Source organism: Anabas testudineus, chromosome 3 (assembly GCF_900324465.2).
Source record: "Anabas testudineus chromosome 3, fAnaTes1.2, whole genome shotgun sequence".
NCBI classification, from domain to species: Eukaryota; Metazoa; Chordata; class Actinopteri; order Anabantiformes; family Anabantidae; genus Anabas; species Anabas testudineus.
This window is the reverse complement of record NC_046612.1, coordinates 5,176,819-5,203,496: the sequence shown is the minus strand read 5'-3', so window position 1 is coordinate 5,203,496 and position 26,678 is coordinate 5,176,819. Positions and strand designations below refer to the sequence as shown.

Genomic DNA, 26,678 nt, shown 5'->3' with positions numbered 1-26,678 from the left:
CAAAAATATATTTAAATGATATTGAAATCACTGAAACACTGATATTTTGTATGTTTTCCTTAAAAACTGCACTCCCTCAGCACCAGCACATTAAACTCCTTACTTTATCATTGGGGCTTTGATTTTAACAAAATGCACAGTCCTAGTGACAAAAGCTACACCTCAGAGTTTACACACTTCCAGTGGATCCTCAGAAAATGTTTCCCGTTGAGGAAAAAGCATATCATTGAAAGAAAGAGTCTAAGAGATGGGCCTATTCAGAGATATACACTTGTTTATTTTTAAAAACAGTGAATAATAGTGGAGTAATGGACAAAGCAATGGAATAGAGTGAAAGAAGAAAAGTGGTCATGCTCTAGCATTTCTCTGTACTTTTTTTTTTTTAACGTAGAAAAGCTTCTGACATCTCTCTAGCTATTCAAGAGTTATGGAAGTGATGCTAGAAAAGCACTATATACACTCATATCAAATACCAAATCAGTGGCTAAATAAAGATCTATTGTTGATTGAGGAAATGCATCCATTCAAACCACTACTGTGCATTAAGATTTGGGCACAAAAAACCCAGATGTTTCTGTCCCTGTATGTGTGTACTCAAATGCGTCCATGATGCCTCTGAAAATCTATGATGAAACAAACGGAGGAATATAAATCCTACGGATAAATGTGCATGTGTGAGTGTATATTTGTACCATGAAAGTTCAGAATGAAGAACCCTCCAGTTGAAAAGTCAGAGTGAAACCGGATCAGGACGTTTGGGCTGCTACTGTAGGCCGACTCTAAGGCCGTGTTGCCACTGAAGACTCCTAGCTGCGGGCTGGAAGTATCCGACCCGTCCCTGCAGAGGGATGAAGGAAGAGAAACAAAGAGTCACATTATAGTAGGCAGAAAGATATGAGATAACTACAATACATGGTTGTTAGTTGTACTAGGCACACAGAGCCCTAATGCACTAATGAAAAACCTAGATTTAGAAAAATGTGCATCTGTTAAATGATATTATATACTTTCTGTTTCATGTTTTATCCTTTATATTCTACATATAACAAGATGAAATATATTCAATCAGTTGGTGTGAGCAGCAACCATCTAGAACTTAAATAAAGTATTATCAAAAAGTACAACTACTGTAGGCTTAAAACCTTCAAACACCACTATGGTAAAAGCTAATTATAAATTATACATAGTTCATGAGAATGTATAGACGACAATCTATCGATTTATCATCTTACTCAACTATATGTAACCAAAATGTAATTATGGAACCATTCTGTGCTGTATGTCCCACGATTCAAACTCCATTAGTTCTGTTTGCAACTGTTTCTACTCTGTGTAGAAATATATAGATTTTTTTTCATTGATCCGTCTCCAAAAATTCACCCTCACCTCATCTCAAAATATATTTTATAACAAATCTACAATTATCTCCGAAACTGCCTCTCCAGATTCCTCATAATGGAAATCCATAATGGTGATGAAAAACTTAAATGGCTACATTCAGGTGCGATTCGATTATCAACAATTATTAACTGCTGCCAAGACTCTAAGGAAAAGTCAAGGAGTCGAGATCAGTAAGAACTTCTTATGAATTGTTAGCTCTGGATTAGCTTTCAGTGACTGGATTTAATTACAGGGATAAATAAAAACCAAAAGCAGCCTTGTTCATATAATAAAACATATCTGGTTAGTTCACATGGTTTTTCGCTCAAGTGGTAGAAAAAATATTTCAGTTTTTTTATTTTTTCTTCGCTTTTTTCACTCATTTCAAACAAGTTCACTGAACAAAGCCCATGGATTAAAGGCTTAACTTCACTCATTAAATATTGAATGTTGTTGAAAGGTTACATTTTCTTAAGTTCCTAAATGCCCAGTTTTAGGTTTTTAATGAACATGCCATTGGATTAAACAAGTGTTTTAAAATTTTAATTCATAAAGAGTGCCTGGGATCTCTTGGCTCCTCAATAATTCAAGGTCTTCTGAAGGTGTTGAAGCTCATTTGGAGAATTAAAATGGGCTAGTTAGGTCATTTAAATCGAAACCAAGCTAGAATTTTGTGGCTGGATTTCTTCTCACTGAAAAAAATACCATTAGAAATGTTACTTCCATCGTCAAAATGTATACAACTGAATGTTTAAAACCTGCATTCGGGGAGCTCTTTATGATTTATGATTTAAACTTATTTGTGAAAAGCACAGAGAAAACGTGGACTTAGCTCAGAGAGTTGTTCAGTGACCTTTTCCTCAATGCAGTATGAATGTGCTCCTGTGAAAACCTATTTAATGAAGTCAGTACCTTCAAGCCTTAAGTTAGATTCTGAGCCAAAAAGCTGCTGGTGTGAATCTCAATAACCACAGCAACATGGTCAGGAAGAGTGAATGAGAATGAGACATTCTCCCATACATTTTAAGTGAGTCTTGCCTCTGGAAATTAAGATTCAAGATTGAAAATTAAGATTTATCTCATCTGTCTGTTTACTAGAGGTTACTGATATAGGCGAGAACAGATGTTTTTGAGGCTTTAGTTATTAAAACACTGCATCTTTAGCTTTTCTTGCTCTAAGAAGGCTGCATTACAGTTAAAAGCTGTAATTGTCTGAGCTTTTCTGACTATCAAGCTTCTTGAAATAAACCATTTACCATTACAGTATATAAAAGCATCAATAGAACACTAAATCATTTCAGGATTGTTACACTATATTTCTAAATCATCTAAAGAAGTATTTAGGGAAAAAACAAAAAAACAAACACTGCTGTTGATTCTGAGTGAGTATTAAGTATACGGCGTAGTAAACTACTGCATTGCTCTGCTGTTAGATCCATTGCTCACAGTTAGTGATATTAGGCGATGAGCCAAACACAACTGGTGGCAGACCACAGAGACAGTTTGGCTTCAGTCCCTGACATCTGGACGCAACTGCTGTCATATAAACCCCTGGGGTATACAGGGCAGAAACCAGCAGACACACATCAATGAGATCGAGAATATAAAGAACGCAGTAAAGCACAAGGCAAAAGACGTCGCTTGATGAGAAACCAGAACAGGAGAGATCAGTGAAGAAGAAAATCAGCATCACTGCACCACTAACCATAATGACAGAAGAGTAGAAAGTGTAGGTTTCTCAGATCATTAATAATATTTTACTGAGTTGTTTTAATGCGATTCCTGATTGTAAGAGTCACATGTTACTGACTTCAGAACTTCAACACTCGTTTAATATTCACTGAACAGCATTTATTGAACACACAAAAACCTTTTATGTGTTCTGACATGTATGCTGCTGGTCCGCTGTATTCCACTACACTGGCTCCAACCCATCGGGGGTCTAGGCATTAAGACATTTGCAGCTGATTCTTCTAGTCCCATACATTGGAGGGTGGAGCTGCCTATTCAGATCCAATAATATAAGTCATTTTGGGTTCAAATCCAAACATTTGTACATTAAACGTTTTATGCTAAATTGAAATTATTTATATTATTATATTATTTATCAGCACATCACTTTACACGGTGCATGTTTCCACCCACTCTGTCTAGCTGAATTCAAAATATCCAGTCAAATGCCCAATTCATGACAAAAGCAGTTGCTCCCATCTCCTGCTCTTATTAATTCAATTAGATAATGTCTGTTATGCTGTTTTATTAAGAGTTCACTGCTGATGCATGTAATTAAAGCATTCCAAATACAACCTCCATCATTAAAAAGTTTTAGATGGTCTGTGTTCACACTCTAATGAGAATGTAGGCCATTAATGCCCTGTCAACCTATTATACCTCTCACACTGCTTCAACCTTCCACATGAAAATCATTTTTGCTTCTGTCTGTGCAAGTGAAATAGACCCAAAGGCTCACCACAAAGCTCTGCTTTACACCATGCCGACATAGGATAAAATATAAGAAGCAGAGATGAGCAGAGAGTGCATCTCTAACAAAAACTAAGGTTGAAATGTGGATATTCCACCTGTGCTGAATTCACTGACGTTGTAGTAAAACAGTAAAACATAATATACTTTACATGTTTAACGTGGATTAATGCGGGTCAGATCTTGATCTTCTAATATTGAAATTAATCATTTATTTTTAGAGCTATAAGATACATCAACTTTATTTTTATTTATTATTTAAACTTTCAAACTCAAACAGAGTACTGATGTGAGTAACAGGTCTCTATTATTTACATGGTTCTAATGCAGTAGCAGTAGTTCACTCGAAGTCTGTCAGTAGCTGTGAAAGGTGGACAACCTCATATTGGTTAAGAGATAAATATTTTTTTCAGTGATCGGCCCCAAATATATTCACATTTGAGATTTAGCTAGATTGAGCTGTGCAGCAGTGAATCATGTGTGCACTAATCTCATTACAGCTGTCCTTTGGTACCTTAGGATCCATGAATGTGATTTTATAATTTTGTTCACAATGAAATGTGCCAAAAACACACAAATGACTGAAATCAATTTGCAATTGCAAAATAACTTGATAACACACCTCTCCAAAGTCTTATCCATACCTCTGGTAGTTGGTGAGATTGAAGGCGAGTAGTCTCTCACTGAGAATATATTACTTTCCTACCTGCATTTCAACTTCTCGCTCCCTAGAGCTTGACTCTTGAGCCTGAAAATTAAAACCTGCCCTCATCTATACACCAAAATATTTCTTTGTTTAACCAGCCCTAGATGATGACGTGGATAAAATCATACTAAATGTTAATTTTCTTTGTGTTCAATATTAGTTTCGACAGCAAACACAATGCAAACTGAAATTATTAAGTGAAAATTTTCTCTTGGACTGACCCGAACTTGTCAAATCCAGCAGAGTCCCTTTGGATTTGTGAACCCAGCTCCACCATTCCTTTCATTACTTTTCCCACTCCCCACTGAATCTCATCATTACTGCCAGAGTTCCTGAGCCCTCTCCGGGTCTGCGTATGGCCATGGTACTGAGTTAGATTGAATTGGTCAGTGGTCCCATTGTAAATGCATTACTCTCACACTCCCTGTATTGCGATCTTACCTCCACACTGAATCCCATTATTAAAGCAGGAGAGTCTGCTCCATAGACATGTGTATGCATTTGTCTATGGAGCTGTGGAACTTATGCTGTATAGGTTTGTGTGCATCAAAATGAGTGATCATATCACATTACTATATATTGATATATACTTCCTCAGCGAGAGCATAAAGTGAAATCAAGTGCAATGAATAAAATGCTATTAATATCAGTGGTTGTATTACCAACAGTAAAATAAATCCCAAAAGAGTTTGTGTGTTTGAGGGATAGACACACATGAACAAAAATAGAAGTTAAAGTTAATATAACTTTACTACCTTCCTATTAGTGAGGCAAGAGGAGACATAATACAAGTACACTCAAGACTTTGCCATCAGTGATGCAATCAGTCCCAGGATAAAGGGCGACACTGAAGAGAAGCATTTGCCTGTACTGTACATGTGTGTGCGCGGAAGTAGGTTCAAATGTGAGCAAACCCAGACTTACCAGACAGCGATATAATCAGTGACAGGCTCTGTCTGCAATAAGGTAAAGTTGATATAAACTCCATGTCCGTGGGGAACAGTGATGAGCCAGCTACAATCTTGGGAGTTGGGGTATTCATTGGGGTACTGAGGTGAATAGATGGTCCCATTTTCAGCCGTGACATTATAGCCGCAAGGAGCTGTAAAAAGCAGAGTTATAAGATGATCTATTTGCAAATTTCTCACTTTCTTCTAACACGTTAGACCTGGAAGGATCAGGAGGTAAGAATGACTGCTGAACTTCTACACAGGGAGAATTAAAATTATTACCATCAATATTAGTAGTAGTAGATGTAACACGGTATATGTGACATAGGAATATTTACACTTAATTTTTCACAGTGCTGGTTTTTGATATTGGTAAAAGAAATCCCTCATTGCAGTTGGTGTATAGTTGGTGGTAGGTGGAGATAAACTGGCTAACATGTGAAACTTTATTCTGATTATAGAACACAATTTAAAACCATCATATAAGAACTCAGTGGTTGTTCTTACCCTCACAGTGTGGAAAAGGGTTATTCCACTTCCGGTTGGGTCCATGCAGACATGTTAGTACTGGGTGTCCGATCAAAACATAACCAGGGTAGCACTGAAAAGTTATTGACTGGCCAGCACTGTAGTCACTGTTAATGATGTCACCATTGGCAAAAGGAAAGGGGTCCTGGCAGTTTTGTAGCTGATAAGCTAAAAGAGAGATGAAAAGAAATTACTGTGAGCGAGAAAATAATATAGTTTAATTTCACATTTACCAGATCGTTAGGAGTCAGGAAAATACAATAAGCTGCTCTTTGGCAGACTTATAGTTACACTCAGACTCATAAATACATTAGTAGAGCTAAATGTCTAAAGATTCTCAGCTACTCAGGTCTTTTTACAAAGGCCTAGTTTGGATGGTTATGTTCAGAGTGCTTCCTTGATGAAGTTTGTGTTCCTTCTCCTACATTTGTCGTTTATTTTGTATGTATATTAGTTTATTTTATATATAAGAGTAATATAATAATATAATATAACAGCCTCCAATTCTGTAGCTGCCTTACCATAATGTGGCTTGAACATGACAAATGCAATTTACTTGTATTTACTTTACTGTACTTTTTTTCCCACCATCTGTAGCTAATGGACAAAAAAAATCCACAGAGGCCACCAGCAGAAAGTGCAGCAGCATCAATAGATCTAATCTCCTCCCACATGGTTCTCTGCCACATGTATGCATGTCATGCCAGCACTTACTTAAGAAAATGTCACATAGGTCTATTTAGGGCACGTCTCTCTCTACATGAGTGTCATGGCGAGTCAAGCCCCTCAATTAAATGTGCCATTGACAGAAAGCAGAGGTGGCTGACACTGGAATACCAGTTGCTAGACAAGACTGGAGGGAAGGACAACAACTCGCAGCACAAAAACAAGCACTCAGCACCAGGTCAACACAAACTGAGCTTGTAGCACTACACATCACCTGAGGTGCAGAATGTGCAAAAAGAAATGAAAGAAGGTCCATGGTGGTAGTTCCTGGGTTTGTGATACAGGAGAGGACTGCATACAACACAATCACGACACAGGATTTGTGCAGGAACACAGTGTTACCACCACATTTATGGATAGACTGTCTGTTTTCATATGGAAGATATCACAATGGTTGCTTAAGAACATCCAACAACAACATTAATTTTCATCCCAACAGACAAATATTAATAAAAGAGACATTGCGAAAATGAGCAAGGAATAGAAAAGCAGAGGTTGGAACAAAACGATGGATTATGAGAGAATATACAAACTAAACAGGAATGAGGAAACTGTAGAACTACACTTGCAGCTGTGAAACAGCAACCAAGGAGTTGGATTCAACGCATTACAGGAACATTTAATGTGTAGAGGAGCAGTTGCAGACACTGCAATGTGCCAAGCGCTAAACCTGGAATTACAAATCACCTGGGTCAAAACATCCGTGTGTGGGTACATCTACATTGTATTCATACTGATTTTTGGCAACCAGTACTCTACTGGGGTTTTGTGGATGTGCACACAACTATTCAGCCTAAACCTCCAAGACCTTAAGAACAGCACCTGAGTTTGTATCTTTGAGTGGTGCAGGGGAGAAAATATGCATCCAGGCTGGAGCACTGCCAACGGTGTTCATTCAATACTATGAAGAATAGTATCATGATCCTTGCATACTGCATGCCTAAAGATGTTCTCTGTCAGTTGAAAATAGTATCTGGTGAAGCTCTGTGTGAGAAAACATGTCTACATCCACGACCACAGTGCCAACATTGCAGTGGGAGTTAGCAGTGACAAGGGCTGCACTGTTAGAGGACATGGTCACTGCAAATTAGAAGAAAAACAAGAAAAATGACTACATGCATGTGAATGTGGGTTAGTTTATGTGTAAGTTAGTACGCCTTGTTACAGTTATGCTGGGCCCACAGTGCATCTCTTGTGTCTTTGAAGTGATGCACTTAGGGCTACAAGTAAGCCCGATGTACATGATGCCAGTCTCTCATGGGGGCTTACTAACAATCCATCTCTTTTAATGATGAGAGGAAGGCCACAGTTTTTTAAGTCTTTACCATGACTCATCCAAGGATCAAAGCTCAAAACCTTATAGCAATGTCTTTTCATCCGATCCTTTATTTCTTGGAGTAAGGGATTCTTTGTAATTTGACCACTTGGTTTGGGTGTTAATTTATTCAGAACATTTGCATAGACCACTTTTTTTCTGACTCTCTTGAGCAACCTCAAGTCTAGAGAAATTCAACAGTTAAATACAGTGTGTTCTCTCAGTGTCCCCCTTGTGCAGAAACGTTAAAATTGCCAGAAGTAACACCTCAAGATTTGTGGCATTGTGTGTCTGCAGTCTTTGCCCTAGAAACAAACTTTAATTAGTCAATGACACTCACCCTGATAGGAAAGTTTGAACCCTGGACGGTTCTCTGAGTGGTCACTATAGAAGTGGATGACCGTCAGGTGAGTAGTGCTCAGTAGAGGGGGTGGGATCTGTGAGCCAGTGAACTGTCCAATAAGAGCAGAGCTATGCTGTGGTCCAGCTCTGACCTCTAGGAAGTCATGGTTGTCTTCAGAAGAGAAGTTTTGGAACTGAATATGGGCTCCTACAATACAAACAAGTAATTGATAGACCATGAAGTGTATTAGAGAATTAGAGTACAGGTGATTTTGATACTTAACAAAATCTTTTCTTTTGAGATATAAAGGTAGATTTAATTTAATGGATCTGAGAACACCTCTCAGAGTGTGCACAGAACATGAAAACAGTCCAACAACCAAGAGTAATGTACATTATTATTAACATGGTATCTGTTTTTACTACTCAAGTAGCAGAAACAATGACAACAAAGCTCTGTCCAATTGTTTTGTTATTTCCGTAAATCACATACAATTGATCCTGCAAAAAATGTGTGCTAAAAAAAATAATAGGCTCAGTGTTTCCCCAACTACACCAACAGATGCACTAAAAGAAACATACTTTTAAGGAATGATATTCCATCCCATAATACTTACCGTATCCAGTTGGCAGCATGATTTGCCAGGTGCAATCCAGGTTGCCGGGATAGTTGCCAGGGAAACCTGGGCTAAGGATGACACCACTCATCTCAGACAACACCCCGCCGCAACGAGCTGACAACACAAGCAGAGCAAACACATCGTTAAAACAGGCAACACATGAGAAATGTATGGTGGAGATCATCACTTACAGAATGAAGGTTACGCCACAGCAAAAAAGCCATAAAGGCAGAAATACAGTCACAAGCAGCAACAAAAGGGGACTGAGCACCTGTAAGCGGCTCATATTTAGGCCTATAGACGTGATATAAAGAACCACAGTTGTTATAAATATATATATAAATACTGTTTTACTATTTTGTCTGATGTATTTATTATTTATTTAGTTTATAAATGTATGAAATCCAATTGTTTAGAAAATTCTAATCTAAATGTTTAAAACATACCAGACATTTTTATTTTATGACACTTGCTTCTACTGACAGATTTGGGCATGATATGCTGCAGATGTCGGACTGAAATAGGAAATGTTGGATGTGACACTTAACAAAAAGGTGCTGTGGCAGGGTTGAGTTTAGTTAGTCCTGACATGTCAAGGTTGAGTTTAACTGGAATTGGCTTTCCAGACCTGCTACAAGTTTTCACCAAGAGCTGAATTATTCAGGCTTAAACACAAACATCAATGTGATCAAGCTTCCTTAACACTATAGCAAAAGGAAGGAAGGAAGCCTTGGTCCTAAGCACCAAGTACAAAATTCTGTTTGTACCCAGCAGGCATATTGATCTTATAGATTGCCGACCCTATGCCAGTCAAGAAGTTGCTTACTTCCACAAATCCTTTACAAGATTTTAAGATTCAGGATTTTTTAATGTGGATCTCACACCTGCAGGACATTTTCTTTTTGTTTGATTTGGTGGATCGATCATTCATTACACAGTTTATTAGTTTAAGGTGCATATTAGTGCAGTGTAATTGTATATGTTACCTATGCAAAGTGGAGGTGGGTAGTTCCATCGACGCACAGTCCCAGGCATGCAGGAAATGTGAGAGTGGCCCTGAAAGTCATAATACAAATGATTAGGTTTACGAAACAAATGCTTTAATGAACTATAATATAAGTCAAACTGTATTAGTAGCAGTATTTTCCTTTCTATTTTAACTAAAATGCTAAAGAAAAAAGAAGAGAGCACTGTCAAAATGACTTCATCATGTCAGAGCATTACATAAATGTTGTTACTGTTAAACACTGCAGCTTGAAGCTTTAAACAAGTTTTGTTTTGCAGTATTCTGTCTGCTTCTGGATGTTTTCAAACTTTCAGTTACCTCAAAACCAACCACAATATGCTTCTGGTAAAACTGGGATTTGTACCAATGTGAAGAAGAGCTAGAACTTCACCATCCAAGTAAAAAACACATACTGTAAATATGTTAAATGTGTTTAGTGAGCAGTTTGTGTGCTCTAATTACCTGTAATGTGTACCCCGGTTCACAGGTGAACGCCACAACTTCATTGACCATATATCTATCTCCAGTTTTAATCCCATTGGCCGGGATCATTGGCTCTGGACAGGTGGTGAGACCAACCGCTAGAAAAAAAAAAAAAAGGCAAAGTAAAGTTATTTGAGCACATGAGAGTAAAATGCAATATTAATTTGATGAAGAACTAACACAGCAAGATGATTTACAAATACTGCTAAAGTTCTTCTTTATGAATTGACAGCTGGTACAATCCAAAAGCATGTCTATCATCAGCGGTGGCAGGAGACTCTGAGATGTGCTTAAAAATATGTGAAGGTAACATAATGACTTTGGTTGTGTATTCCCAAAACAATCAAGGTTAAACACATCTTTAATAAGTTTGACAGCAGCCAGCCCTTTATCAAATAGCATCAGTAGGGGTGTATGTGTGTGTGCGTGTTTGTGTCTGTTTGTGTGTTTCACTTGGAAACTTCCACAGGAGACTGCCCTAGAGCGGTTTCCATAGCAACACAGGGGTGGAAAAGGGAGAGAGAAAGAGGAGTGTGTGTGTGTGTGTGTGTGTGTGTGTGTGTGTGTGTGTGTCTTTGCATGTCTGGTCTTGTTGGTTCATTATCTACCTTCCTACCAGCAAAACGATGTGCTCCCACTGAGCTCACAAACACACACACATCCAGGTGGTCCAGGCCCAGTGGATGACATTTGTGAGTGTGTGTACATGAGTGACTGTTGCATGAGTGTGTGTGTGTTTGCAGAGAGGGACGAGGCAGACTTTTTAGACAGAGCACAAGTGAGAAAGCTGCATGAGACCGTGACTTGAAGACACACACCCATGCACTCAGAGTGTATTATTAAGCAGAGCATCAGCAGGCTGTCATGACAACTGATCAATGAAACTACTCCATTTGGCTGACCATCTCTCTCTCTCTGTCGTTTGCTCTTTGTGCTAGCAAACTTCCTCTTTTCCATGTTTAAGAGGGAGCAGTGATGCTCTGTAAAATGCTGACAGTTTCACAAACCTCCCCACTAGACTACAACTAGACAGTGTCAGCATTTAAGTCTAACTGACTGGATTTACTATACTTCTGTTTCAGTTTATTTGAGATGAGACAAGGGAGGGAGATATCTCACTCTGCCCTTTAGAAGAAAGGCCCTTTAGTCAGCTTAAAATGACGAGAACATCATCACCACAATCATTCACGTGTCCTAGGAAGATGATTGCACTTATGCAAACTACCACATTACTACTGCGCTGAACACCTTTAGTAGAGGCATAGCTAAACAGTAGAGAATAGTGTGTGTAATGTGGCTAAATCTGGCAGCTGGTAAAATATACGAAAACAAGTGATGTCATTTTTAGCAGTGATGGGTTTTTTTTTTCTGTTTGACAGGAAACATGGCAGAAAACAGAAGACAGAACATTGAAAGATCAATACATTAAATCTGTTGTGACAGTGCCTTAAAAATAGTTGTAAGTAAGTATTTGTCGTTTTGAAATTACAATAATTAATAAAATAAAATGTACTAATCAACCAGAAATAACTGCTCCAAAACCTTTACTAGTGACTATCTCAGTCTGATGGTCGTGTTGTTCAATGAGTCTGTGTCACTAGAGGATTCAGGTTTTGGAGTGTTGGAACATATTTCTAACAAAAGAAATAAACTTAAAGTACCAAATGTTAACATAATACCCAGCAGTAACTGTAGGCTCTTCTGTAGTAATAATGGCAGCTGGTGAAATATATAGGCTCATTTGTGACTGTTACTAAAGAATGGTTCATTTTAGAAACATGTATATCACTAGATTGTAATTTCTGACACCTTTATGTGTAAACATCACTATTTCTGGGTGCTAATTTTAGCTACTTTCTCGTCTGCCAAGTGGCTTCATTCATAATAATACATCACATTAACAGTTTGTGTTGGTGTCTACATCTGCAAACTAACTAACAGCTAAAGTAAGCAGTTCACAAGTGTGACAACTCAGGTGAGACACAACTACAACAACATGTCCTTAAATAAAGGGCTTGAGTAAATGTGTCAAGTTGCTTTTTACCACTATTGACAGTTATTCAAAGTGAATCATCGAGTCATCAGTATTACGTAGAACTTATTGTTTAAATATACTTTAAATGTAATACTAGTTGCTTTTATTTGCTCAGAAGAAGAATCAGAACAACCAACTTAACTCAAATAATATTTTTTGTGTTTCTGCTCTTATCACCTGTTGAACATATAAGTTCACTAGGTGTTTCATAAAAAAAAGTTTGTGGATTATTTTGTGACCAGACCTCTTGTAAAAAAACTCTCAGACAAACTTGGAACAAACCCTTTTGATGTAAGCAAAAATACCATCTGAGACCTGCAAGAGCTATTATGGTGGTGTAAAGTATTTTTTTGAAGGTGAAGTTGGAGAAACTTCAGTGCTCAGCATGATGTATTTGGACTGGTTTCCATGATAACAGCAAATAGCCTGCTAGCTGGCAATGAAATGACAAGTATTGTGCTGGCTTTGCCAGGTAATAGCAGAGATTTACCTACACACAAAGGCAGAAACACCAGGAACAGATGGTTATTTTTTATAATATAGCCAACAGACAAACTGTGTTTCTCTCTGTTAGCCTACTTTACATATCTCTGTTGCTGCATATGCATTAGCATACATACACTGTACGTACTATATTTGCATAGTTTTAAATATATATACATGATCAGAGAGGGATACTGGGAGACCGACCCGACAACCTGATCCAAAATACAGATCTACTGTAAACAGGGAGGTCTCTCCAAGCTGCCAACACTGGCAGATGCACCATCAACTGACAAACAGCCAATGATCAAAAAGAGCAGCAACACACATGTTTTGATTGCATTTCGGATTATGATACACCCTGTGATCAAAACTGATACCAAGTCTGCTCAGAACCTAAGACCTACGGTATTACGATAGGAGCCTACCCAGCATAACACCAGCCTGTCTCCATTTTCTATTTGAGAGAAAGAATGAACCAGTGAGGACTTATAATCCCAACTGCCTGCTTGCACAGAGTCAACTAAAAAGTTCTCACTATAGAAACTAGCAAACTTAAGAAAAGCCAAAAAATGCAGACTACCACCTGCACTGCCCTCAACTCAGTAATATATGTGTTGCAGTCCTGAGCAAAATAAATGAAAAAACGAAAATAGAACAAGTGGCTTGTTCCACACTGAATCTCATTTTTACCTGAGGATTATGTATGATACTGTGTATGAGGGGACCCAGTTCTAATTTAAGTGTCACATACGCACACATCATTTTAGTCACATGTGGGTTTGGATCAGGTGCACCCACTAATAAAAGCCACACTGAGAACATGACATTTAGATAATCACATCTAAAAATACACTGAAACAAAAAATAATAATAATATACTGTCCACAGAAGTGACCATTCTTCCAGGTTTTATTCCTAGTGATGGCATGTCAGCACAAAGACCACACACACACACACACACCAGCAAAAATAAAAACCATGAAGCTACAAATGTGCCCAATCATCTACACACACACACTAAAACTCTCATACATACTCACAAAAGGGGACATGTTCATTGATCTAGAAGTGATTCTAAGCTAAAACAACTACAAAGGACTGAAAAGCACAACCATGCCCAGACAGGTGTGTATGCGTTTAAATGTATGATGTTAATACCCATGTCTATACCTATGTCCATCTACTACATATTTATGTGTGTGGGCCTTTCTCTTGGACTTATGTATGGAATAAGCTAAAGCACTGAGTATGTATGTGTCAGAGTTTATGTGTTTCTGTTTACATCCCTGTAGGTGTGTGCGTGTGTGTATGACTATCATGAATTTTTAACCTTTGGACTGAGGACATTTTTATAAAGTGAGGACATTTTAGCCAGTGCTCACAAAGGGGAGGGTGTTAGACTTTGTTAGGTTTTGTTAGGGTAAAGTGTAGGGTGAGGCAGGGTAGGGTTGGGGTAAGGCAGTACACGTGATAAATTTAAAATTAATACATAGTAGATTAGCATGTACAACACAACAGTAGGGGGCTAGGGAATGAATTATGTGAATGAGTGTCCTCACAATGACTGCCATACAAAAAAATGTGTGTGCGTTCATACACATACTCTAGTGTGCCTCACGGTATGTGTGTATGCTTTCAGGCAGTACCAGTTCAGGTCACTGACTCTTGTTATTTGATGTTGAAGTTTTTGCCGCAGCGGTGTGTGTGTGTGTGACTTTGTGTGTGCTTGTATACATTTGTGGGTTTTCTGCCAACAACCTATCCATCTTAACTTACTCTTGTATTCTAGGTGAAATCCTGCTGCCACCACGCTTATGTCACTCTGAAAGTGCAAAAGGAGCTGATTGGACGTTGAGTTGAGCAGAGCAGGAGCTGTGGTTCCTGTAAAAGATGTGAGACAATATCAGAGAAATTCTAATAAAAATATATATATATAATCTATATATGTTTATGTAACAACACTGGGTATGTAGGTAGACATAAATTATTATATATACACACTTACATATGTATGTATGTATATAGATAAATGCACATATACTGTAAATAGCAATATTTTCAATCGTTTGACCATATATCTTGTTTAAATTCTCAGACCAGCTGGGAAATTATGTGTAGGGAAGGTGAATGACCCCCAGCCCTCTATGGACAGCTAGCATTTTAGTGTCCTTATGTGAAGCAACCCTCTTCTGCCCCAGTGAAGCTGCTCAGTGGCCAACACCAGATCACTGTGGTTATGGTGGGCAGCTCCCTGGTGTGCCGTCTTGAGAAGGGCACAGTAATTTGTGTGTGTGTGTGTATGTGTGAGTGTGTGTTGCCCTATGGGTGGCATGTTTTATATGTGATAGGTATCTGACAGGTATGTGCTTGGGGCAGGTCACAGGGGAAACTCCGCTGGGAGATTGTAAAAGGTTAGATCATTCTTTATCCCTCCCTGTCTTCTTTCTCTCCCTCTTTCCTTCTCACCCTTCACTCAACCTCGTGATAAAGTTTTTCCCTGTCTCCCTTCCTCCACGCTTCTCCTCCTCCTACTGGCTGCCTGGAAATTAGGAGAATGCTACGTTTTAAAAACACTTTATTTAAGCTATATATCATATTATTACAACCCATCTATCATAGATTCCCAGTGTATGTGTGATGTGTGTATCTATAGTTTAAGACCTGTCGTATCTAATTCATCACAGATCTTGTGTGTGTCTGTATGTCTGTCAGTCTATAAAGTATGTGTGTGTCTATAGTTTGGGAGCTGTCATATCTCATCCATCTTTGTGTATGGGTGTCCGTGCACAAGTTTGTGTTTATTTGTGAGCATATTGTCATACCAGAAAATGACCCTAATTTAGGAGCTGTCATGTCTCCTCCATCATATATCTCCAGAGAGTCCCAGTTGTGCTCAGTAGCAAATGTTATCACTTGGATCTAAATAGCAAACAATGAAAATAAGTTAATAATAGCTTCAATGTTTATGTGCATACTCCAGAGTTGCTAGAAATACAGTGCATATACTGTGTATATATCTGTACCTGTATTCCAGCTCCTTCACTGACATGGATTCTCCACAAACAGTTGAGACTATTTGGGTAGGGTTCAGGATAGCCAGGAGACAGTATTGTACCACGACGTTCAGTCAAATTGCCACTGCAGGGAACTAGAATTAAGACATAAAATATGGATTTCTTGGCAAAATTTATGAACTAAATAGCTAACAGATAGGACAGTTTGTTGGAATATAGCTCTGTATACTCGAGGACAATATGGTGTTCAAATTACCACCACAGGGAGCCAGAGAGAGAAAATATGATAACAAACATTATTTATGATATAAACTGAGGTGACAGTTGCTGTTGCAAAAGGCTTGCTCTCAGCAGAGAGAGATTTCACGCAGGCATACATTTAGTTTGTAGGAATGAATGTCAAAATCCTAACTCTTCAAAAAGGAGCCAGAGCACTGATTACTTCTTTGGAGCTGCTTTGAGTATGTTAGCTGGTTCCATTCTCTGTGCATGGCGGGGTATCAGCAAACCTTACCTATACAGGTTGGTGCTGTTGCATTCCACTGTGCAAGGGCACCTGGGACAGCTTGGCAATGGATAGCACTGGATCCTTTCAGGAGATACCCAGGACTGCACTCGAACCTAACTATAGAGCCGGCTGAGAACTCTGAACCGATGCGTCTGCCGTACCGAGGCTCTGGCACTGAACTGCACTGACTGTCACTGGTGCGGGGCACAGCTGCAACAATGACAATAATCAAATAATATCAGAAGAATTAGACGAGGAAAACAGAAATATAGTTATCAGTAGAGAGACTTGATTTGAATGCAATTTATTGTGTGTGATTGCATAAGTGGGAACTAGAGATAGAGAGAGAAACAATGTGAGAGTTACCTTGGTAGACGAAGTGAAAGCCTCTAGCTGACTGGCCACTCTTAGCATTGAACCGCAGCATGATCTGATTGGAAGTTGCCAATGGCAATGTCTCACCTGGGATACACAGTCACACAGACACACACAATGATTTCAGGATGAATGCTAATGCTAAAACAGTTCAACTGTCTATCCTGGAAACACAAAACTAGATTTTCATGTTGTTATGCATTTCTCACTTTAGAGTTTAGACACAGAACATAAAATGCAGTGTTTCCATATGAACATATTACCATCTATACTGTACTGGTTTAGATCAACAACTTGGTACTCAGCAGTATTTCCTCTTTATTTTTTACTTGTGGTAAAATGCGTTATATAGAAGCACAAGAATCCAAAAACAAACACGTGCACACACCAACTCACAGGCACATACACACAGAAACTTAGATACTCACACACATACACAGGCAAATAAAGTAACAGTGATAAATGAGAAAAACATGGCCTGGTGTGGCTGACATTTAGAACCATCATTAGCTCTGTGCCTATGTGTAAGTCTGGTGTGTGTGTTAATGTGTTTGTGTGTCAGCATAATCAGTCAGTTAGCTGGAACAATGTGCTGCAAAGCTGTTTGTCTATGTGCGTGTATTTGTGTGTGTGCATGCTTTTATACGTGCGTGTGATAGGGTAATGATGCAGATAACATTACTTTGTAAAGGCTGGTGTGTTTTATTGTTTGCTGCCAGTTTTAGCCAAAAGGGGAATTTCAAACCCAAATTAACTTTAACGAATAAGCCAACCATTCTACATTATATAAACTGGCCTCTTTCCTTTGAACTAACTTAGATAGATAGTGGTTGGAAATAAACAGTTGCATAATGTGCAGCTATATTCAACCAAACAAAAACTGTCACATACTCCTCGAGAAAAATCATACTGATCCTTCTCTGTGTGAAGGAACATCTAAAAGAACACAAAATAAAAACGTAAACCTTGGTGCTGCACAGGATAAAATGCCCTAGTGAACCACCACATCTCTGCATGAGCTTTTTTGTTGTCAACATCCAACTGCTTTATAGCAGACTATTAAAACGATAATTTTATTGACAGTTGTGGTATAATAAATAGCTTTATCGTTCTCCAACAGAACAAACAGAGAAAATATTTAAAACCCTCGTTTCTACTGAAAGAAACTAAATGTCAATTCCAGTGGGATTCCCCTGCAGCATGCCCCCTGGCCATGACATACAACAGAAGAACACAAAACTCCAACGTCAACATGAGCACATTTTGCCAACAGCTATATTAATCAATACTTCTTCACATTTCATTCTTCATAGTATGTCACCTGCATACATCAATTTTGCCTCACTGCTCAGTCTCCATCCATGCTGAATATGTTAATGTGTAGTGACTCAAAAAGTTGCCGAGCTGGGATGACTCAAAGTTACAGGATGGGGAAATCTGGGGAGGATTGTGTTAAAGACTATCAGAGTAACTGTATATTGTATGAAACCAGTGAAACGCTTTCCACCGCTGATTTCTTCTTGTAAAGATAACCCATAATGGATTTTCACCAAATACATCACTGTCAAATAAATTGTGATAACGACCACTGGTGCAGTGTTCTACAGCTCCCAGGAGCTGCTTTCTTACAGACGATATCATTATTTTTCTCTTTCCAAGATGTGCTCAGGATCCCAAACAAAAAAAGAAAAACAGGGCAAAACTTTAAAACATTAGAAACAAACGTCAGCTATTTAAAACTGTCATGACGTGATAGGTCATAAATGATAAAACAGACGATTTTATTTATGGAAGTATGACCATAGAGCCTTCCTTCTGCTGCTGGGAGACTCACCTGAATGTGAACCAGCCAGGGAGCTAAGCAATCGAGCATTCTCATTGGCTCCATCAAAAAGCTCTACGGAGTCATTCATTGCTGTCTGAAAAACAGCAAACTGACCAAACACCACTGAAACAAACAGAAGAGAGAATGTGTCATAAATAAATAGGAATTTAATGACTTTGTGCTGATGCTTCAATTACACCATCAACTTTAAGCATGCAGGGTGTGACCATTTATTAACTTACCAAACTGCGGGGACACAGTGATGTAATAGGTGCAGGTCTGTCTTGTAGTGTAGTTTAGAGGGTAGTTTGGAGACAAAACAACTCCTTCAGATCCGCCATACTGTCCTCCGCACGGAGCTATAGAAAAAGAGAGAGAGTGTCTGAGGCCTGTTTCATAGAGCCTTTTGCACCTCATTTCAGACGCATTCTGTTCTTAAAGACATTCATATTATTCTCAAACAGATTCACCAGTCTGGAAGGGCACTTTCCCTGTTTACTAAAGGTGCATCTTCTGTGAAATCTGTAAAGTGCCCCACTCTTTCTGCATATCCATTTAGGGGAAAATTGTGCAAATGGCAGGAAGATATACTGTAAGTGTGGATCCCCTGTACTTAATAACGTTCACACAATTTGCAAGGGCCATGTGTGGGAAATTATTCATCTTTAAAGAGCGGGCGCAGATTTGTGCAGATGTATTAAAAGAAGGTTGAGATAGCAAGAGAGAGAATTTAATTAACCTACAATATATTCTATAGAAATCTTAGCAGACACAGGGTACACATGATTTAAAGCTGTGCAAGGGAGCCGCACTGAAGTGCTTGCAAAATAAAAATCAGTATTAAAGAAAAAGCAGAAGATGAACACAGTATACTATATAAAAAATTTAATAACTCCAAACAGGCTCTGTGGACATTCAGCTTGAACTCAAACTGATGCTTATGAAGTTTCTGATGCATTTTGGTGACTTTCTGGCAATTACAACAGTATGTGGCTATAATGTACCTGGGATTTCAAAAAGTAATCATCTAAGAAATGACCTAAAACTAAAAGCCTCCGCTAATACCAATCAATTATCAATTAATTTACTTTACCTATATATTTAATATATGCTGTAAATATAAAATGTACACTTGGCATTGTTAAGGTGTTGATCGTATGCAGCTAAGTGCTCTGGCCGACATGAATTCCTCCCCTATAACGGTCCGTAATTGGTTTCAGCAATTTTTGGTTTTCAGAAATTTTTATCAATAAGAATTTTTCAGATCTCTACTCAAGTGTTTTTGTATCAGCATGGTTTGTTGCAGTGTATTGTATATTGCTTTTTGGTCTGGTCAGTTGTTTGTTAAAATGCATTCTTTCCATATCCTTTGATTTCATTTGAATGACTCCTACAGAATTCATTATTCACTATTCAATTTTGAGATGAAAGCTTGTCTCCACATGCTAGTGCTGTGATAGACCAGTGACTGGTCCCGGGGTTAGAACAAGTCTCAGTACATCCTACAACTCTGAATACTACAGACAGTATGAATGGATATAGAAAATGAATGGATACGGCCACTATAAACACTGCAGTCACTACATATAGTTCATTTGGACAATGATGCTTTATTGTGTTACTCCAAATTGAATGTGTGATTAAACAGTGACTACTTTAGTATGTAGTTTAAGCTTAAGCTTAAGGTCAGCACTTATGTATTACTGTCATTGTGTTGTTTGCAGGATACAAAGCCTAATGGACAACACCATCTACTGCAGAACTGAGGCACCAATACAGAAATACAGAAAGCAACATTCCTGCCAACAGTGGCCCAACAGCTTCACATACTTTGTTACTTCAATCATTTAGAGGGACTGTAGTGAAATGAAGCATTCATTTTTTAATAATGCCTCCTTTTACATTTTTTCCCCCGCTGCAGGGAGCATTGCCCGTTAAACTCGAAGCTGGTGAGCTTATCACTGTTATAATCTGTTTCTTCTTATATGTTTTTTTCAAAAGCCCAACTGACTGCAGTGGACTCAAAAGTTGTTTAGTTTAGCAGAAAATCCATGTCGCCCTCAAATATCACTTGGACCCTTGTGGCTGAAAAGCTTTGTTGCATACAGTAGTAGTACAGTATAGTACTTGATTAGTGCTAAAATATTCAAGAGTCCTTTACCCTCAACCAAGTGCAAAGCTCTAAATATATGAGATACTGGGTACTGGGCTTTGTGCACCCTTGCTACAAGAAAGCAACAGAAACTGACACGACATCCTGGTTTGGTGGAAATCAAAGACGATACTCTCAAAATATTAACCTACTGACAACATAAATGCTTTTAGTGGCAGCAATTATTTCTACAGCAAATAAACAAAAACATACCATGCATTTGTTGTATTATGACACTAGTAGATACACTGTAAAAAATAATGACACATTTAAAGTACTTGAATGAAAATATAATGACTAACACTACAGCTCACAGAACTTTGCTGGCTTTGTTGATCCGTTACAGTGATCAGTCACTTTTACTTTATTGTTACTGGTAGCATGATTCAGATAAACCCACAAACATGATGGAGAAATTCACACACAAGGAGGGACATTACACTAGTAGAAAATTAAATAAAAAATTTAAAAATAAAAGGCATTCATAAAGTCCACTTAAAATCTAATCTCCTGACTATCTGCTGTCAATAATGCTTGTAACATGATTGATTGGAATATGCAGCGATTTCAAAATTTTTAATTATCACGGTTAATAAACGTGTTTCTCATGTTTTGTGCACCTATAATCTGTATGGATGTGGACAAAAGTGTCAACTACTATCTGCAGCACACCTCAGTCCACCAAACCTTCACTTACACCACCACCCTTACCCACAACACTGTAATGCTAAACCAAGTATAAAAAGTGTAGGAGCCGTGTTAACTGTGGGTTTGATTGACAAAAAGAATCTTGAACTTTACACTGATTAGAAAGATTTTCCTCTGCATTTATTTCCCTAGTGAAGCTGTCAATTCACATCTTTCAGCAATAAACACATTTTAAATGTCTATCATCATTTCCATCCAGACGTTCAACCTGAACTTTGTACATTCATTAGGAACATTTCTTCTTTCAAATTCTACTTTTAATCTTTATCATGACTGTCAAGAAGAGGAAGACAGTCCAGCGTCTTTCATCAATAAACACATTTTAAACGTCTATCATCGTTTCCATTCTGTTACGTGTCAAGTAGAAATATTCACTCAGTTGGCAGTTTACTAGGTATAATTATTTAAAACAAATGCAGTCTAAAACTACAGCCCTGCACTAAATCATCCCCTCATAAAGGTGATAATAAAAATTTTTGTCATGACAGTTTTAGAGAGGTGTTGATTCAATTACAATCATAATTTTGGATAATGTAGTTTATGACGTGGTTGAGTTGGATGGCATTATACTGACAGGTGCTTCTATGCTTTTGTCCACTCTATTTATACCAAAGAGGCTAGAGAGAAATGCAAACCCTGTAATGCTTTTATTTATATTGCTGGCAGATAGTTTAGTAGAACATAAACGCCGAGCAGGAGAGAGGACTTTAGAGCTCCTGAAGGGAGCTCCAGTTCCTAAAGGCAGTATGTTACAGTGTAAAGTTCATTAGTAGTTCATTCTGAGACAGAATTAGTTTTGATGTTTTTGTGTAAAATTCTTAAAATATCTGTACAGAATCTAACGGCATTTGTTAATAATATGTCACATTAAAAGCTTGTAGAACAATCTGGAAATGGGTTATAATATAGTGGTGCATGTTTTTATTATACCCCAGATGGTACTTTTCTGCACCCTCTTCAGACTCGTTCCTTCCTTTTGACAACAACCCAGCAGGATAAAAACTTTTCTGAATGGATTTATGTGGTGCTGAGCTACAGCACAGTGTGCGATCTCCTGTATCAGCGTGCTGCAATTTTAAAAAGCCTATTAATCCCTGCTGCCGTTACATGACCCTCAAGAAGAAGACCTAACAGCAGCTTGATCCATCTTCAGCACCCCCAAGAGAGTTACAAACCTTGTGTGCATATGCCCCATATGGGCATGAGCACATTTATAATGCATGTTAAGCTGGTTGAGGTCAGTGAAATTAGTCTATGTGCTTGTTTTATGCGCTGTGTGTCGGTGTGTGTGTAGAAAGCAGCATTAACAAACAGATCTGTCAATGTCATTGACCCCAACATACACACTCACACTGAACTCTTATCACTTCTGTTCTCATCTCTTCTAGCTTCTTCTCTTGTCCTCTTTTGTTTGCTAATGTGTCCCTGTCCCAAATGGCATCACCCACCCACAGTATGAGCCGTGATCCCTAACAGACTTTAATTATCATCACCTCTGTGCTCATAGGAAATGTGAGAGCAGGAAGGTGCAAAGGTTGAAAATGATGTATGAGAAATGGGACAGCACTTGGTGAATTAATAAGTTGCGTGGGTCATAGGCCTGTCAGTGGCCCCCAAGATGTGAGAATGTGATTTTAGTTGAATAAAATTGACTGTTGCTCATATTCATATTTAAAATTAAATAATAGCCTAAATGTTATTAATTATTAGCTCCTTCAACATTTATTTTTCAATGGTTTTGGACCTCCCCTGGAGGGTAATTCCCCCAAGCAAAGTTGTTAGCATTTCAGTCTGGTGGAAACTGTATAAAGGGCTCAAAAAGTCCACCAGAGAGCACCAAGCACTTTCCAATTTCACAGTGGGACAGCCCTGAGCCCCTGCTGACTTATCGGGAACACATGTCAAAGTCTATGAGACCATGAGTGTGGGCATTAAGACTGGCCCAGTATGCTTTGCTAAAGCTTTTGAACTTAGACCGATTTACATGCCTAGAATGAAAAATACAGCAAAACCTGGTTTAGTTTCTACTCCTTTGCTCGACAGTTGTATTCCCACCCACTCATCCTCCTCCTCCCCACTCCTATCCTTCCTTCCTTTCTTCTTGTTTCCTAAAGCTTCAGAGCCATCACCTTCTTTCTTTCCACGCCGTCTGATCCCTCACACTGATATTGATTGATATTTTTTAGATTGATTTTTGTTGTGCTGCTGCATTCAAACCCTCTGGTCTAGAGGTCTTGTCTTGATCTACTGTACTCACAATCCCCCAGTGGTGCTTCTCTAGGCTCAGGTGTCAGCCTTTGCAAAACCCTTCAAACACATGTGCTTTGATCACTCATACTCTCTCTCTTGTGCACACACACAGAAATAAATGCAGAAATGCATGCAAGTCACTCTCTTTCTCTCACGCATCCATGCGCTTTGATCATCCACACATACACAAGAATACACACACATACACTTACTTGTGTAGTCCTAACTCTAACTGTGTGTCTATTTCTCACTTTCCTTTTCCTCGCACACACACACAGCGACACAGGCTTTGGGATGGTAGTGAGAGTACAGGACAAGATTTCTGAGATGTCCTAAAGTTTAATCTTGTGTAGAATTTCTGCCAGGAGTTATAGTGACTTTTCAAAAATAAGATTACTCTAAAAAAAAGACTTTTGAGTCATCGTTTTATGTAGACAAAGGAATCAAGAGTTTACGCTCACCAAGAAATAATGACAGAAATAAAGTGGTTTTGCTAGCTACAGCAGCTACAGACAGGAGCTGCTGCTTTCAAATTGCAAAATAAAAAATTTCAACAACAGAATGTGTTTGTGGCGCTGCGTTTTTTGAGGATTTACAGTACTGGGAATTAGTTTTTCATATTGAAGGTAATGTGAAAACTGTAATATGCGAAAACAAAACTTGCAATGTTGTAACAAGGATGAAAAAATATAAGAACAAAAATAAAAACAAAACAAAAAAACACTGAATTGATTCATGATAAAGTTAACATAATTAACCTTGCTACAAAACAAATTTATCAGTAAAACAAAAAAAATATTATACATACAGAAATACAGTTTTAATTCTGTAATTAGTTTACTAATTAGTTCTAGTAATTTCTACTTTCTTTAAATGTGTGGCAGGACTCTGCTGCACTGATGGAATCGGTGTCTGGTCTGCTGTCACAAACATCCTCAAAATACACACCCCCACTGAGCATTGCTATTAAGTCTTGAGTCAATAGGAGAATGTTAGACTAATAAAAATATATGTCAGTGTGGTCAATCGATGATATAACCTCAGCTAATTAATGAAATAAAGTTCCTTTAGGCCTTCATTATATGAGCACAGACAGTTCCACCTCTGTGAATCTGAGATGTTTGCTAAACTGTACATTTGCAGACCAGTAATATATGTAAAGACTGGGCATTCAAGTATAAGCATGAGTGGTGTGTGTGTGTGTGTGTGTGTAAAAACTGCCTCTAGGAGGCACTCTGTAATAGCTACGTCTTTTTCCCACTTTACCTCTGTGTCTCTTCCACACACACACACACACACACACACACACACACACACACACACACACACACACACACACACACACACACACCCCTATCAACAGTCACGGAGAATTCCTTCTTTCTCGCACCAGCTCTTAGTTACCATGGAAACCAATAAAAGAGCGGTTTGAGATGGGAGGTGTGTGTGTGTGTGTGTGTGTGTGTGTGTGTGTGTGTGTGTGTGTGTGTCTAAAAAGAGAGAGAGAGAGCAAGAAGTGGAGAGATCCAGAGAGAACCAGTGAGAGAAAAATACAGAGTAAATCAGACACAGACAGAGGAGGTGGGAGGAAGATAGAATAAGAGAGAGAGAGGATACAAAAACAGGAAGAGAGAAAGAGTGAGAAGTAACTATAGAGAAAAGGACAGAGGAGGAGGAGAAAGGGGAATATGTGAGGGTGAGATGAAAAGGAAGAAGAGAGGAGACAGAGGGAGTGTAAGAGGAGATGTATTATTTAAAGAGGTCTCACCCTGTCTAATGAGTTTGGTCTAAAAGCCCCAGGAGCTGCCCAAAGATAGAGAGTCAGACAGACACAGAAACTTCCCTAACTATGTGGTGAGAAAATTCAATGTGCAATACGAGCCGAGGGAGGAAAAGAGCAAGATTACTGGGTAGGACTGGATTTAGTTAAATTGTTCTGCTTTGATTATGTGAATTGTCCTATAGTGCAGGGGATGGAAATCTCAGCAGATGAGTCCCTGTATCTAGATCATAGTAGGGAAGAGACAGGGCCAGAAAGCAAAGTCAGGTCTGTTGTACTGTGAAAAAACAACAGCTCATCCAAATAATAACAATAACAATAACAATAACAATAATAATAACAATAATAATAATAATAATAATAATAATAATAATAATAATAATAATAAGCACACGGCTTAATAAGCACACGGCGTATTGGTCCTATCAAACACCTTTAATAAATATTGTTTTGATTGGTTAACTAATGGTTTAAATAGCTGATTAGTGACAGCAGGTACTTTTAATTTATTAAGTGCATTGAATTTGATTCAATGTGACCATTGGATGTGCGAGTACGTTTAATATTAATCTCAATCTGGAAATATTTCTGTTATCAGTTTAAAACAGTCTATGACAGAACTTTCCAGATCTAAAGTTCCTTGAGTAGCTGATAAATCTACAGGTGGCTGTACCTGTTTTTTCCCATTGCTGGTTTTACTCTAATTACAATAATATCATCTTTATTCTCTACCATCGTCTCCTTTCTTAGTGTCTCAGACATTATTAAACTGTTTTCACTGGAGCCTTTTGCACAGTGTTAAGAGGTATGTGTGTAGTTTGTGTATTTCGTTTATGCTCATTCTGAAATTCATTCCTTGTCCTGCTACCTCGCTCAGTGCCTCATTTAAATTCTTTTTTTTTTTTTTAACCCTATGTGGCACCAGGTCAGTTCTCTGTCACTTCTCTCACACATACTCACACACATTCACACACACACACCAATCTGAATGGCAGTTTGGCAGGTGTC

The 26,678-nt window shown here is 38.3% G+C and overlaps 1 protein-coding gene across 1 annotated transcript in view; it reads right to left on the bottom strand.

The window, feature by feature from the left end:
- The window catches only part of LOC113174926 (CUB and sushi domain-containing protein 1-like), a 330,106-nt gene that overhangs the window by 47,000 nt on the left and 256,428 nt on the right, over positions 1-26,678 (bottom strand). The window contains exons 33-46 of the mRNA XM_026379140.1: positions 19,023-19,139; positions 18,790-18,903; positions 16,947-17,042; positions 16,587-16,790; positions 16,082-16,206; positions 15,881-15,977; positions 14,835-14,939; positions 10,517-10,635; positions 10,035-10,104; positions 9,046-9,162; positions 8,427-8,636; positions 6,025-6,213; positions 5,492-5,669; positions 693-838 (exon numbers count right to left, since the gene is read on the bottom strand). Coding sequence (XP_026234925.1) covers positions 693-838; positions 5,492-5,669; positions 6,025-6,213; positions 8,427-8,636; positions 9,046-9,162; positions 10,035-10,104; positions 10,517-10,635; positions 14,835-14,939; positions 15,881-15,977; positions 16,082-16,206; positions 16,587-16,790; positions 16,947-17,042; positions 18,790-18,903; positions 19,023-19,139 — 1,887 coding nt within the window. The remainder of the gene's footprint in view (positions 1-692; positions 839-5,491; positions 5,670-6,024; positions 6,214-8,426; positions 8,637-9,045; positions 9,163-10,034; positions 10,105-10,516; positions 10,636-14,834; positions 14,940-15,880; positions 15,978-16,081; positions 16,207-16,586; positions 16,791-16,946; positions 17,043-18,789; positions 18,904-19,022; positions 19,140-26,678) is intronic.